The 17,284-nt window shown below is 30.2% G+C and overlaps 1 protein-coding gene across 2 annotated transcripts in view; it reads right to left on the reverse strand.

The window, feature by feature from the left end:
* Positions 1–1,406: 1,406 nt before the first annotated feature.
* Positions 1,407–17,284, reverse strand: part of LOC124369738 (calcium-binding mitochondrial carrier protein Aralar1) — a 92,404-nt gene continuing 76,526 nt past the window's right edge. For both annotated transcript variants that reach the window (XM_046827804.1, XM_046827805.1), the window contains 7 exons: positions 16,920–17,063; positions 13,938–14,083; positions 11,444–11,584; positions 9,312–9,506; positions 7,495–7,597; positions 6,772–6,862; positions 1,407–6,117 (listed from right to left, as the gene is read on the reverse strand). In XM_046827804.1, the coding sequence (XP_046683760.1) occupies positions 5,949–6,117; positions 6,772–6,862; positions 7,495–7,597; positions 9,312–9,506; positions 11,444–11,584; positions 13,938–14,083; positions 16,920–17,063 (989 nt within the window). In that variant the 3' untranslated portion in view covers positions 1,407–5,948. The remainder of the gene's footprint in view (positions 6,118–6,771; positions 6,863–7,494; positions 7,598–9,311; positions 9,507–11,443; positions 11,585–13,937; positions 14,084–16,919; positions 17,064–17,284) is intronic.

Genomic DNA, 17,284 nt, shown 5'->3' on the forward strand with positions numbered 1-17,284 from the left:
AGGTAAGATGTATTTAGTTATATGTCAAGTAGTAAGTGAGTCCATGCTCTTTTCTGGGAAGTTCTTCATCGAGATTATAGAGGACCATAGCTTCAATACAATATGCTCTAACTGTTAAAATATCGAGTTTTTTTTTTAAAGCTTCTCTATAAGAGTCACATGGATTAATATTTACAAGTATTCTAATTGCTCTTTGTTGTTGCACAAGTGCTCATGTCATGTTTGTGATAGATGTGCCACCCCAAATAATGATTCCATATTCAGGGAAATCAATATTGAGTAGCTTTATTGAGATGGTAATACAAGTACTACTGACTTTATTATTACTTGACCTAGTAAAAAATCAGGGCTCCAGGTGAGCGACAAAAGTTACTTTAATTTCTTATATAGTATTAAGTGAACAAAATATTACTGAAAGATTACTAAAAGATTAAAATTTGTATTTGTTTAAAAGATAATGTATAGTAATATATATTATAGTTATTGTTACCAATTAACATGTTTCTACTTTACATTGGTAACAATGTTCTTCAATTTGATTACTAGTTTTTGTTAAAATTTATCTTTAACTTTAAGTTTATTCTTAATAGAGACCTTCTTTCTTAGAAAAAACTTTCTAGTGAAAAGGCAACTTTTGTAATTAAAGAAAAAATCTATTATTTCTAGAATTTATAAACTATTTTTTTACATATATTATTAAATTCTGTAAAGATTTTTCCTTATCGCATTACTTTGTGATTAGTTTATTTTCACCTCATTAAATTATGTACTGTTAAATTTTTGTTTAGTGTATGTTGAAAAGTACAACATAAAATTACTAATACTCCAGATTATTTAATAACCACAGTATTATGTTATTTAGTAAACATTACCTTGTGATCTGAAAAAACTAAAACGCAATCCAGCCTCACTCAAAAAGATTTATATAAATGGAGATTTTTACAAAGTCAAATGGTTTATTTCCGTAACTAATGCATTTGTCGTATAATCCTGTGAATTTTCACTTCTGTATCCCCTCATTGTTTCTTATTGTATTTGTACAAGTGATGAGATATTCACATGCTGACCTCAAAGCAGATACGAGAAGAAGTGATATAAACAATATTCTTATAATTCACACATGTCAAAAGGTTTTTCACTACATACAATATCTGATATTTAAAATATAATAAAAAATATGTCCTTCATATTACATATAAAAAGATTAAGGAAAATAGGATGCCCAGAAATATACTCGAGTGGAAGATACAAGAATTAGGCTCATGAGAATGGATGTGATGAGGGAAAAGGAGTACAGGAGGAAAAATGGTGGGAAAGAAAAGTATAGTAAAAACTGTGGAATACTGGAACTGTACCAGATGATGACATTGTCATAGTGATCAAAATTGTAAGAGAACAAACACAAGTAAAAGATTGGCAGATCCTTTAATACCATCACAGTTCTCACAGTACATAACATCGTTCAAACAATAAACAGTAGAGGTGTGCAGTATTTGAAAATTCAAGTATATCCCGAGTACTAACAGTATCTACTCAAAAATTTTATCAAGTTGTATCAATTAATTGAAATTAGAGTTGAGTATTGGTTATGGGGGTTTGGTATCGGGCAATTTCTCAAGAACCTTTCAACTTTTCAAGTAACAAATTGCCTATCTCAAAAATCAATTTCATATATTTTAATTAAATACAATTATGTTAGTAATTTGTGATAAGGACATTATGATATAAAAATAAAACCTCCACAATTTTTTGTTTTAATGGCTTGATGTTCGACTATGGCTAGCAATATAGACTCTAAGTAATACAATTACTTTAATCACTTCCAACTTGACAGATGAATACTAGAATTGAATTCACTCTAATTCTTAAATAAAAAATCGTGAAACTTCTAACTTTTTCCCGGTAGTTAGACTAAAGTTAACAGGATGTTTCTGGACATTTGCCATCGTTCAGTGATACAAAAAAAAAAACAGTAACACAACAATACTAATTATTAACTGATGTTACTGATTTTTTGAATCACTGAACAATAGCAAATGTCTGGAAACATCCTGTTTTCTTCACAATCCTTCCATCCTCAAAAACAAACTTCAAACAAAGGAGTTAGACTAAATTGTTTGTTTGAAGTAAAATCAGTCAGTGAAATAACTGAGAAATTTTATCACTATAATTGAAAATTGAAACATTAATTACAAGAGATTAATTAAAAATAATTATTCCAATTTAAAAATAATTAGTAGTCATTACTATAATATTAGTTTTTAGGGTTCTTATAGTATTAATTGGTTATTTAAACAAATATGTATTAAAAGACTTTAGTCTCAATTTATAATCTGATAATCAACTCTATTATAACTAAGAGCATCACATTCAAATTGATAACATGGTACGTTATTTTATTAAAATATTTCTTTTGTGACAAGGAAAACAGAAGAAGTATGGGTGACAAACTTGAATTTTCCCACTATAAAATGAATCAGCCTACTGAATATGCTGCATAACATGAAACAACTCAAATTAATACTAATTACGTGATAGATATAAAGATCAGACACATTTTTATGGTTATATGACACTAACTAAAACATAATAATGACAATTAACTCTTTTATATCTCATTAAAAACATATGTATTCTTCCTAGGTTGTTAGTTTCCAGTTGTTTTCCAGCTTTTTTCTATTTAAGATATAAACATTATTTTCTTATATAATTTAAAATGGCAACGTCTTATCGACCTTTTGTCTACAAGTGTAAAAAATGTCACAGTCAACCCTTAGTCATTGAATGACAACCTAAAGAATTGACATTATGCTAGGCACAAATTTGTTCGGATCAGATCTTTTAGAGTACATCTGTGCCTATACCACAGTATCCATACTCGTGTCTTCAGGGCCAACAAAGGCCCAACCCTAATTGGGAAAATCAGAGATACCTTGACATAATCAATACTCGACTTTAATGAAAAACTTTACTTGCACACCCCTAATAAACAGCCATATCATACCACAGCACAATTAACTTTGTAGACATTACACAATTAAACAAAACTTGATACAACATAAAATCTGGAATACATATTCAACAGGTGAATAGAATTCGTTACAATGACTTAATGGTCCATTGCTAAAGATATGGAATATAAAAGGGAAAACACAGTATTTAGAACAGGTATAATAGCTAAGCCGCTGGGACTTCATTTGAAATCCTCCCTATTCTTTGAGTCCTTTTATTACCCTCTCACACATCTAGCACATATCTCAGGTCTCAGCTTCTCAACTATACTTTAAATCTTCAGAGAATACCAACAGTTCGAAGCTCCAACTTTAATAATGAGAGTTTAATACATGTACCATGGCCTGTTCTTACACTAGAACAGAATTAAATAAATATTTAAATTTCAAATATTACAAATCACATGACATAACAACATCTATAACTAAAATAATCTAACTCAAAATAAACAAATAAAATTAAAATGCAGTTTTGTATACAGACAAAACTTCTAATACTGAAAATAATTTATTACGGTTTTGTAATTTTTACAAAATAGTACATTTGATTTAATGCTGAAAAAAACTTTAAATGCTTATCTAAATGCAAAATATATTGAATTACAAGATAATCAGATAATTATTCTAAAATACAAGGAGATTTCACAAAATTGCTAAATATGTTTATTATATTTTCTACTTAATGTAGAGATCTAAAGAATGAAAAAAACTGTAGCTGAAACATTACCAACTTTTCACTAAAACATGAGTATCATTCACTTACAACAAACAACAAGTAAAACATAAGTAGACAGTTTTACCACAAAACGTAAATGGGTAAACTGAACCGAAGAAAAGGCCATGATTATCTAAGTTTACATGTTATTAATTCAAACTCTAAAATTATACTATGCTTATACACTGAAGTTGTATAGTAAGCATTACATTGTTTTCAAGATTTTACTTTTTATGTAAAAGTGCAATAAAAGTACACATAAACCATGTTATATAACATCAAATATGTACATTGATATTTTATGTAATTTCGTCATTTATACAATGTAAAGCAGTTTTGAAAATAAGTTGATTTTGGAAACATGTTTCGTTCAAGAGCAATAAATACATAGTTCATTATTTTCATAATACACAGTGTAAGGAATATCTAGAATACATTTCAAAATGCTGATTTGGTAAATCCAAGAATTTGGTTTTGTGTATTTTAAGTACACAAACAATGTCCATTTATTTCTCAAGTTACTCATTTACCCATAAGTGTTTTAAAATAATCATAGTTTTAAATAATTTGTATTCAGGTCTACAAAAATTTGCTAGCTTTTGAAGCTTTTAGTTTATTTATCCAACACTAAAACACCAATAAATTAAAACAAATTATTGGTAAATCAACATAACAGTATAACGCTTTTAAAGCTATGTCCTATTTACAGAGGTATCGAAATTCAATACTCCAGCTATAACAAACTAAAACCTTCCATTCGCTTCTTTCTCACTACAAAAATATTCCTATTTAAAAATATTTGGATGAATACAAACGATGAGATACAGTAATGGATTTTAAATTTGTATCCAACAACAGTAAAACCTCTGAAGGCAATAGTTAATAAATAGAGTAAATAGATTCAAGCTCCTCTACAGAATTTTACATTCTGTCATCTTTACATTTGTATAAATACAGATCAGTATAGTATGGAATCGCCTACTCATTTAATATTTTGTAATGTTCAAGAGAAACTGTATTATATCATGTATACAACGTATCAGATATAATCAAGGTATAATATTATATACAACTATGGAATGATATGGACACAATAATTTTAAAAAATCCTTAGGATATTTTATAACTTTTTGTTGGGTTTGTTGAGCAACTAAGACTATTATTATTTATTCAAAGTTGGTTTAAAAAATGGTGATAGCTTATTTGTACACCAATAAATGCCTAATCAGGAGACAAATGTTCTTCAAATGCAAGTAGTTATAATAATATTTTTAGTACAAAATTTATCTAATATTGAAATTGTTTTTGATGCAAAAATAAAAGATGACAAAACTGTAAAATTCTTGAGAAAATCTAAATCTAATGTGAAAGTACAAAATGCAGTGATAAATACAGTTTCAAAGGCAATATTGGTGTGGTGCAACATTGAAGAAAACCTATTAGTGAGTGTTTGGCCAAACTGCGAATAAGGGGTCTTCTAATGGGTACACATTCCACTTTTTTCCTAACCAATTAAGTAGAAATGATTGCTAAATTATTTAATTTGAATGCATAAACTAAACACGCTTTCAACACGCTTGTAATTTATTTGTAACTATATTCTTTATAAGCTTTAAATAAAACCAACATTAGACAAATCAAAAATTTGCATACAGTACATTTTTTTGCTAGTGGCACTGAAGTTGATTGTTTAAAATAATATTAATGAATCTTCACAGTGGTTTAAATATGAAGCAAAAAATGTATTATTTTGTATTGAGTTTGTATGAACTCAACTATTTATAATGGTTTATTTTTTTATATTACAATTTTATAAAATCAAAAAACAAAATCTCATACTTACTATTTTAACTTAACTAAAGTTTAAATCCACATAGCTCTAAATCGCTGTCCTATTGGTTTATAAAAGTCTACTATAACATGATCGGGCAGTTATGAATTAACTGCAATTTGTTTGACATAATTCAAGAGAACTCAGGCCAAAAGAAACTCTTCTCAGAGATGTAACACAATCACAGCTGTATCCTCAGTGCCACCTGCCACGTAAACTGACCAAAACCACATGTAATTTGTAGCATACAACTGAATTTATAAAATATCTCAATTAACAACAGAGAACTAACAAGTATATGGCCAAGCCTATTCAGAAAACAAGATTTAAAGCTTAATAAAATTAGCTTTAGCTACAGAGTAACAAAGGTTTTGTAATTGTGTCGAGCTTGCTAAACAGATGTGGTTTGGCCTTTTGGTAGACTGAGTCCAAATTTGGTTTCCATTCCACTGATGATAGGCAGTGCTGCTTGAAAACCCCCAACGTGATCAGGATTCGTGGATTTGGCTGCTTCTGGGATTCCCGTGGACGGTATCTTCTGTTCTGAACCAGTGGGTCGTCTAAAAAAATTGAGCAGTCTTTAAATTGGAGGTTTACCGTAAAATCTACATATTCTTTGACCACAAAATGAAACCTGTAGGTCTATTATTTCAATCTGGGTTAAAATGACATACATTAAATATTTTAAAATTGCGCTTACATTTCAACATGTTGAAATAAATAGATACAGCTTTTCAAAATTGATACTTCATGTTAATGTGATTTTGTTGTAGTATGGATGAAGAATCAAAGGTTGGATAGACCCTCAAGAACTACAGTCTCTAAAGGCTTCTCATACAACTAATATAGAGACAGGAAGCAAGTGGCATGGTAATGAAAGGCCTGTACGGTTGTACCATCTATGAGGATATGTCAAATATGGAAAAGGTACTGATGATTTAATGAGTTCTTTGTTTAAAGTTTGTTACTGATGACGGAAGGTTTGAAAGGATAACAGGATTTCAGACATTTTCCTGCATAATGAGTTAGGGCACAACCACCTATGAAAACTGATAATAAATTTTTATTTTTGTTTCCCCTCTCCACATGCCCTCTTCCACAGTGACTACTGTGGAAGAGTACATTTTTGAAAGTAGTGAGAAGTTAAGACATTTTTTTCCAAATATGAACTTAAAATTAGAAATTTTAAAAGCAGCTAACAATTTTATACTTACGATCCTCCAAAATCAACATAGAACAGTCTTTGGAGAACTTCATAAGTGAGTAACGTCACACCAAACTGAGGAGAGGATCTGCATACTCGAGCTGAAAATAAAGATAAATGTTTGATTTGGCATAATGAATTGATTGTGAAATACTATTGATTGTGAGCTAATAAATTGTAGATTTAATTAGGTGAGTACTTTAAATTGGGCACCTAAAGTTTTTTGTTCCAGATATATTTTATTTTAAATTTTAATATAATCAAATTTTTTATCTGAGTTATTACAATGTCACATAATTTCATTTAAACATAATTAATTTAGGATACATTAAAAGGCTTTAAAATTGTTCAATAAATATTTATATCAATATTTTCTATGATATTTGGAGTGTTTTAAATTAATAACTATTATTAAGTTTGTTTCTCATTAGGGAGTAAACATATTAATATATACATCTTCTTAACTTGGAAATTTAATTTTACAGTAACCACAAATATATTGGATATTACCAAATTATATATTTCCCTCAGGAGGTGCATTTGGTTTTTTACTATAGCCTGGATAATCTTTTTATTGTTAATTGCCAAGTTACAGTCCTTTAAGATAAGTTCCTTAGTATTTGTCAAATACTTCGCCTTATAAATTCAACATAAGGCAATAACATTTTACAGATGTGAAAGCAAACTCAATTGATGGTCCAAGAATAATTGACTAGATCTGTATTTTTCATACCAATTGTTCCTTTCCAGAAAGCTCGGGGACCCTCTTCTCTATATATCTTGATAGCTGCATCAGTCAAACCATTGTATGTTGTCTGACCTGCTCTTGCTACAACCTGGAAATATTTGTCCACTATAAATAAAAAACAATAAAGATAGTATATCATTAATTTACTCAGTTCAAACAATTTTGATAGACTGCCTTAACCCTTTGTATGCTGTATGCGGAATATCTCGCTGATTAAATCTAACTCTAAGCAGAATAAATTAGTGTCTCAGAACAATATTATATTACAGGTTTTTAAAAGGAAAAATGTAGTAATCTGAAATATCATTCAATTGTGTTTGTTTTTTTACATAGCTTGTATTTTTATGAAATACTGTTGTTTATTGTGGGCACTGCAGATTATGGCAATGTAATTTGTATTGTAGTATTGTTTGGAATTTTTTGTCTATAACTCAACTACATACTATCTTTATAATTGTTACATTTGCTTTTGTATTGCTAACTATACTACTGGAGATATGGTTAGCATAAGTTTAGTTCCTAAGGAAATTGTGATATTAAATTTTAAATCTTGGAGGAATGAATACCGTATATATTATTGGTATTATTATTACTATATATTAAGTGATTTCTTTACAGGGCACAAGGTTTTACACTTGTGGCACTCCAGCTTATTTATTTAGTGCATGGATTCTTTACAATAAAATACCAATAACCAAAGAGATCACGTTCTTTGTGTCTGGATACAGTTCTCCATATACCACTAGTTGGTTCTAACTAAACGAAAATTCCCAGTAGCTGGTCTGTTACCTATCGTTCCAGATGGTAGTATGTAAAGAATCTAAATATAGAAAAATGATTCATACACAAGGAGAAATTAGTCAAATGCTAAATACTTTCCATTTAAACACCAAGGCCTGAAGACAAGCAAATATTGAGTTCCTCAGCAACAATTTCATGGGCATAGATTATTATTGTTGTACTAAAAGAAACTAACATCAAAGATTTTAAAAACAAAGCTGTGATACAAGTTTTGCATACAAAAGGATCTTCAGCTGCTGACATCCATCAGGAGTTGTGTCCACTGCACACATCTACATATTCATTAATATTTACTCATTAGTGAAGGAAAGATTAGACAAGTTCAATGATTGAGTGAAAAATAAACTGCAGTCTGATCACTGTATAACGAATGTTTAATCTGAAAGAGTTCCTCCATGTTGCATGAAACTTAGACATGTAACATAAAACAACAACTCGTAAAACTTACCTGATGTAATTCTCCTCCAAAACAACACATCCTCACAGCAATGATTCAAACAAGAAGAAAATCTAAGATTTTTGTTGTAACTCAAAAGTAACATTGAAAATTGATCTGACTTTCAAGTAAAAAGACTTGTATGCGAATAATTTAAAGACGCTGGTGTAGTGTCACAAGAAGTTTGGATATGAATGAAAATTATGAGAAAAAAAAGAAGTAAGGAATCTAATAAACTAATGCTGTTAATAAAGCCTTTCCTCAAAGGCTTATTTTTTTAAATTACCAAACAGCCCTTCTTTCAGGAATATTACTTGTATATTAGTAGCCTCTAATACCTTTTGGCAAGAGCCAATGTTCCACCAATATTCCTAAGCATTCTATATTCAATGTCTGCATTGGAAGACATCACAACCTATGCAGATATTTATTAAATCATGTAAAAGGTGTTTTTCCTCCCACTGGAAGATTGCAAACATCTGATATAAAAGAACATCTACTTAGGCACTGATTAACTTGTATCCTAGTCATTTCTGACAGAAAGGATGAAATTTAAGAAGCCCACCTGTAGCCTAGTCTTGATGACATCAGCTGGTGTAACAAGAGATGCGGCAGGAACACCAGCAATAGAACCAGCCACCAGCAGAGATATCGGTGTGTTGTAGCCGTTCTCATCTGCCAGTTTCTTCTTCATGTGAGCATATGTGGGGAAGTAGATGGCACTGAATGGCACGTCACGTAAGAAACATGCTCTGGCTCCCTGCAAAACCATTTAAATTAATAAACTTGCAATAAATTTACTAAAATGTTTAGTGAGCCAGTGTTGTATGTTGTGTGGTATATGTACATGAAAATTAAACAAATTTAAAATCTCTGAAGTGAAGTTATATTGAAAAGCAGTGGCCCTGTGATAGTTTTTGTGACGTTATTTTATTTCAGGTCCTTTCATTTTAGAATATGTGAACTTTAAAGTACACTTGGCAGAGGTACTTAAAACAATCAACTAAATTCATGACATGCCTCATTTTGAACAAAAAACTTCATTTGTTTCAAAAATTTTATATTTTGATAAATTTGGAAACAATTAAATTTTTTTTCTTTTAATTATACCCTATAACATAAAAAGTAAGCACTAGAAACATAAGCTTTTAGACACTCTGTACAATTTACGCTTAAAAGATTATATTTGCACTCTGTTATGTACAACACTATACAATAAACATTATTTTTCAGATCTTTCTCAGTTCACTTCACAAGTTGAACAGGTTTAGTATCGACTTTATTTACATCACTTTTCTCAAAATGGAATTCTCTACAATTGTTTCATGGATTTTATGCACTTTTAGCCATTTAAGGAAATTATAGCGCATCAAACGACAGTAAATTTTGTTTTTAAAGTAAGTTATTTTACTAAACTAAGTGACACAGTTCTGGGACCTAGTTTATTCAATTTCTCAGGCCAAATTTATATGAAACAATCAAATGTTTGTCTTAATTACCGTTCAAATGGTTTCAGTCCGGTCTCATTTAATCCTTGGAGTGTAAATCTGAGCAATATCTTTCGCTAGTATTATCTTGCTAACAAAGTTTTTTCAGACGTATGTTTATATGAACTAGGTCTACAATCACCTGTTAAAATGTTTTCCTTTCCTCCCCGACCACCCTGTATCCAGGCTGTTCACAAAAGGGCGTCACAAACTTCTGTGGCTAATAGTACTCATCATTTTAACAAAAAAAATTACATATAAACATAGGTCAATAAATGTCTTGTTTAACCACTAGCCGCCATTTTGTATACAAAAATTATTATCTCTGAAACTAGTTAATCTAAAAAAACCCCAACAGATTTGAATAGATAAGAGGACATTTTTTAAAATTGCTTTTTCTTTAATATTATAGAAAAAATATATTAAATAGGAAGCGGCTTGCCTTTACCCATTCCTCCTTTTGACCACCATCTTCCTGTCCCATTGTTTTAGATTACACGGCACGGTGCCACATTGATTTTCATGTTAGTATCCCACTTTTATCCGTGCCGGTGTGATTGTGTTTCTCGTACTAGTGACTTGCATTCTCTGCAGTAACATCACCTGTACTAGACTCCAAATAACTTTTGGGTATGTTGGAACGCTTTTCTTTCCTTTCTTTTCTTCTTTCTGTTCTTTATTTTTGTATGTACTAATATCTCCCCCAACTGATAGATTGCAATCCTTGAAACAATGTGTTATACCTTTTGTAATCATAACGATGGCAAATGTCTGAAATCCTGTCAAACCTTCCATTGTCAACAACAAACTTTAAACAAGTTAAGTAATAAATACAGTTTACAGTATTTTATAGTTAAATATTAATTTATTAAACTGTACTTGAATTTGAATTGAAGTTCACTAACATAACTGAGGCTTTACTTCAAAACAACTGTTTGTAAGTGAATTGAAACTTTGTAATTACAAACAAGTTATTTAAAGGTAAGAGGAAAACCGCAAATGCCAGATTTTGTAGGTCCTTATCTCATTTTGTATGTTCAATATAAAATTCTCAGAATTTCAATATTGTGTTACTCATTGTGCTTTACGATGCAGCAGGGTAAGTTGAAAATAATAACAGATTTAGACAATTCATTCCTCAATTTAAACAATAAATAAGTTTTATTCTACCAGAGATTTGAGAAAGTACCATGTTTCAACTAGTACAGACCTTGTACAAGCCAAAGAAGCCTAAATCCTTGACTACACTCCAAGCTCTGATCTTCTCTCCCGTTGCTATCTCCCCAGCAACTTGCAGCCTGATCTTGACAATCTCTAAGGGATTAGTAAACACAACCTGACTGCCTCCCGCCTATAACACACAAGAAGTTACAAAGGACCAAAGCAAAGGAAAATTATAGTTTAATATAAACTAATTTATAGATGTATGTTTTATTTATATAAAAATTTACAAAGAATACATTTTTAACTAAAGAGAATAATAAAAGAGCATGAGTGTTCCACATCATAAAGTGGCATTTTATAAGAAAGCTCCCAATTTTTTTTGGATTGCATGGAATTACTTGAAAATTTGCTTACCACCTCATCATTCTCTCAACTTCAAAAGTGACATTGTATCGATGTGTGCTTATTGAAATTTGGGGGTAAAAATTACCCTTGTATGAAAAATACCAAAAGTCCAGAATTAAGAAATAAAAAGATTTAAATTGTGTTCAAATATGTTGGATAAAGTGCCTTTCATGTTTTTTTAATATAATGTATTCTTCATAAAAATCTTATCACTAATTAAAAAGTTGCAACCCTTAAAAACCTCCCCTTATTATAAAATAAAGAATAAAGCTTTTATTGAAGGCTTGAAATGTTTTACTGGTATACATATAATAAATTGTGACTTTTCAAAATTTTTCGATTGTTGTATGAATATATAGTAAATTTTTAACTCCTACAAAAACCATTATAGAAGAGCTACCACTTATAAAAATATTATCTATTATTGAAACATAGCATTTAAATTATATTTATGGAAAATTTGTGTATGAATTATATTTGGATGAGGATCAATTTCAAGAAGATAAAGATTCAGAGAATCCTTCTTATGCCACTGGACATCATTAAAATGGTCAGTTGTGAACTTATTAATCTAATCTAAGTAATTTTTTTTTATTTCGCGTTTTCTGAAAAACATATTTTTACATATAGGTACATTTTTTCAAAAACTACTTGGTATAGAACCTTGAAATTTGAAAGACATATGTAGGAAATAGTTTTGTACAATCTCCAGTTGATTTTTTTTAAATACGTTTTTATTTTTATTTTATGACCTTTTGTGTATGATTTTTTTTAAGTGTTTCAAAACCTGTTTTGTGTTTTGAAAACCATTATAATTTCTTCTCTGATGAAGAAAGAATGATTCCCATTGGATAAACTCTTACCAATTAGTGTAGAAATAAGTGCTAAACATTTCAGATCTCTATCTGCGGCGGTTCCAGAGAAAAGTGTACCAAAGCTGACATGGATGGAGATTAACTAACTAACTAGGGAAGTCTGCTCCCCTTGACTTGTTAACATTAATCAAATATTTCTTCAAATTTAAGCTTCTAAATCCATCCAAATCCTCAAAACTTATTTTAGACATATAAATAAAGTAAACTGGCAAAGAATTACACTTGATTTTAATGTTTGCCGTCAAGTAATCTTAATACAGACTTTTTTCTCAAAAATCAAGAAAGCTTTTTTGTTTTGATTGTAAATACGTTAATTTTCAAGCTAAGAAATTTTAAATATGCTCAGTTTAAAGGTGCATTCAAATATGTACCTTAATTTTATTAAGAAAAGGCTTTCATTTTTCTGTTAAATGACATTGAAAGTTTCAATTTAGCTATATTCAAAATCAACTTCAAATTTAAAGAGCTATAATTTGGTTTATATACTACCAAGAAAAATAAAACAAAAAACAATCTCCTTGTTATTTAATAGTCTTATTATTTACTTCTTACAATTTTCTCTATGTAACTTGTAGATTTTATATATTTGCATAAAACCACTAACAAACATTTTTTGGGCTACAAACGACCACATATAGGAGCCAATATCTCAAAACGTATTGACTGTACAAAAAATGTGAATAAAAATTTTTTTTGCATAGAATTTGTCCTTCTCTTGAATGAGGTTATTTTTTATTAAAAAATGTCCAACCCTTAGAAGGAGTGACATCCACCCCTAGGGTAAATGTACACATCGGCACTATATTATTTTTGTTTCATGGGCTACGCCCTGGCTACATTCCAAATTTCACACCAATGCATCCAGTCAGAAAAAAAACTGGTAGCCAAAATGCTTCAGTGACTGTACTAAAATTCATAATTGTGCGTGATAATACCACATTTACATCTGAACATTTGATGATTGCCGATTTTGATCATATGTAGCAAAATAAGGTATTTACAACCCAATAACGATTGGCAGTGAATTATATAGTACCAATATCTGAAGAAATATAGAAAACAGTACAAGAGAATACTTTAAAAAAACATCATGTACACTTGTCATGTGAGAAAAGCAAGTGTTCATGTTAGTATTAGATTATAGATATATTATTCAGGTACGCCTCGATTTTGATTACTTTGATATTCTATTTTTTAACAGTTTAACCATCTGTAACATAAACCTGACATTAACTTCTCTAACAAGACAAGAGATCTTACACAGCCTCCAGCGATGATCTCAGCATAGATCGGCAGCTTGCCATTCTTGTCCATTAGCTTGTCTCTCACCAGATCATTAACTGTAAGCTTGATGGCCTTCTCAGGAGCCACTCCCATCAGCTGAGGCACCAGTCCACGGTACAGACCTGGTCAGACACCTATGCTCATTACTATCATCAGGCTACTACTCAGACTAGTACTCCACTATACTCTCAGTCTAGTTGGACTACTTTATCTGAAGTAACAGATTTTTTTAAATAAGAAACATAGTACAGAAAGTAAAGGTTATTTGGACACTAATCTGCCTGCACATCCTCCAAAATTGCTTTCGTGTAGTTGCTCATTAATTCTCCTCCCCACATCCGTTAAAGATCACAAGCTTTGTTATGTAGTTACCACTCACCACTTTTTAAATAGAGGAAGCAGAGTAGGGAATAGAAAAATAGAGAAATCCAGGTTCTAGCAAATGATTCTTCAAAAGAAATTGAGTTGGGCAAAAATAATCAATAATACTGTAACATATACAACTTTTTATTTTCAATACCATATCTCTCTAGATTTGAAAATAAAAATGTGCACAAATTATAAATACATTGTTTTTTTTTTTTTGCAAATGGATGCTGTGTACTGTCACTGTAACATAATTTATCTAGTGACATGTGTGTCTTTGGACCTATAACACCACACTGTTCATGTTACTCACTGAAAACATACTTGCTTGAATTCAACTCTTTTTATTGGATGCATTTCCATTCATCTCCCTCTTTCAATTTATTTTGCACAATATGTTTCTAATGCAGCAACAAGAAGATGACTTGATCAAATAAAAGTTATATCACAATTCTAGAAATGCCTGAAAATAGACTATTGTAGCTTAAAATACAAATCAATTTAAAATTAACAATATATGTCGGTTTAAACATGTTTGATACTTGACTGGCTCTGAATGCCCACACCCAGGGGCATTCTTTACATTCTTTAGTGTATCTAAATAAATAACAAATATCTAAACATGGTAACAATTAACCCATACAACAGAGTAAAGAGGCACCCGACAGAACGTAACGGAAGCCTTTACAAAACTGACTGTAACTCTGCTGCCCTCTGCCCTGATCCAGAAATAATAGAGTTGGGTTCCAAGACGGATCTGTGTACCAAATTTCAAGTCACTAGGATCTTCCTATCAAGAGTTGTCACACAGATAGACAAACAGAAAAATAAGGACCTGTCGGGTTCTTAATAAGAACAAGGTAGAAGTATGCAACACCACGTGACGTAACAGGCTTCGTTAAGGTTACATGCAAAATTTCAAATCTAGCTCATTTCATGATGTCCTGCAGACAGATTGACACATCATAGAACTCATTCTGTATAAATGAAGTTTCATGCAAAATTTAAAGTCTAAATATGAAATCTTTCTTGTTATATCTTGCACCATGATGCTTTCAGACTTTTGTTCATATAAAAGTATATGAATACATACTTATACATTAGGTTTCATAACAGTGTTTAAATAAGTTTTATTCTTTTAAAAATTTTGTAAACTTGGTGGATTAAGAACATGTTTTTAACTTAAGACCTTTTGTGCAATCTGAAAATTCAAACTAGCGTTTAAAATTATTTTTCCCATAATTAGGTTGCCATTATGCCATAATTTAAAATCAATTATCAAACAAGAATCTTTGTTCGGTCCACAGTGTTGTGTAACTTCCTCCTACATTTAATAAAAGTTAATGAGATTCTAAGGAATTAGCTGTTCTAAAAAGTATCAAACAACGAGAAAGAACACTTCCGCAAAGTTAATAAGTAGTGGGAATGAAAATATTCAATCTCTGTGAAAAATATAAAGGTTTTCTCATCTAGTTCTACCAAGGTTTTTGGCTTCAAGGGCAAATGTATCAATGTGGTTGTTGCCAGACCAATGATCAAACCTAGCAGCTACAATTCTTTTGACTTACCAATAGCTGAATAGGACTTTTGCTCTTGACAATCTAAAGTTTTAGACATAGACAGCCATCTGAGGGGCTGTTTATAATCCATTATTAAATGGATTATAAAACTGTACAATTATGTACAAAAATGTCTTGATCTTTGAACTTATTGCAAAGAGATCTTTACATTCTTGACTGGTAATATGAAGGATCATTTATTTTTCTGTTGATGTAAACCTGACAGTCTATGTCCAAAATCAGAAATAGCTAAAAATAAATAAATTTATTAATTTGGACACCTTTATAATTTTTTTATGATTTGAAAGCCAAGTCTGAGAATACAAACTTTATACAATATTGCACAAGACACACCTCTCACATTTAAAAACAAATAAATCCTTAATCACAAATAAATGTAAAATTTACAATTAATAAAATACTTAAATAAAAGTAAAAAATCATGTTTAACGATTGAGAAACCTTAGTGAAAGAACATATAGATTTCAAATGTTTATAATCATAGGTTTTTTAAACTAGATTTTTAACATTCTATCTTCAAATGAAACTCTTAAAACATTTATTGTATGATACAACAATTAAGTTAACAACAATAATGCTGCAAGTATTTGGAACTGTTTAAGAAAATAACAGATTCGTGTTTTTGTGGTGTATTTTTAACTTCCTACCGTAATCTATGATCTGATGAAAATGTTGATGGTTTTTTAAAATAAGTTTTAATTTTATTTAATATTGAGAGATTTCTATTTCTTATAGTATTTTGAGTTATTCAAATGTTCTGAAACAAAATCCTTGGTATTTTTGGCAGATTTGATATCCACATAGAAATTTCACAACAAACAAAAATTATAAATATTTTATACAAGTATACCACATAAGCGAGAGACAGTCTGGCAACAGCTGTAAGATATAAAAATCTACAAGTGAAAATGTATTATGTAAAATCTTAAAATATATCGTGGTACCAATAAATGGTGAGTAATTTTAAAAAACTGTGACCTATTGACAGATTAGAAGGTAGATGCAACTGTACCTGCAAAGCCCTCGTGACGGATCACCTTCTTGAAGCAATCCCAGCTATTTCGGTACATCAGCTCACCAATAAATGAGCCAGATCTCTGGTTCTGCATCCTAGTCTTGACTAGATCTATTGGGTAGACAGCAGTGGCTCCGGTCGCTGGGGACAGTCACATCCAAATCCACAATAAATCTCATATCCGTAAGATAAAATAAATAATACAATTTTTAATCATAATTTTACCAGATTGTACCAAAGTTTGACACTTTGTCAGTATTTTGAGGTGTAACTGTTAAACATTCTATAAAATTTGATGTACTTCTAAAAGAACTTTAATATGTTAATCTAGTTATCCACAAATATTTAAGGTTCTTAATCTC

This window comes from Homalodisca vitripennis, chromosome X (assembly GCF_021130785.1).
Source record: "Homalodisca vitripennis isolate AUS2020 chromosome X, UT_GWSS_2.1, whole genome shotgun sequence".
In the NCBI taxonomy this organism is placed as follows: domain Eukaryota; kingdom Metazoa; phylum Arthropoda; class Insecta; order Hemiptera; family Cicadellidae; genus Homalodisca; species Homalodisca vitripennis.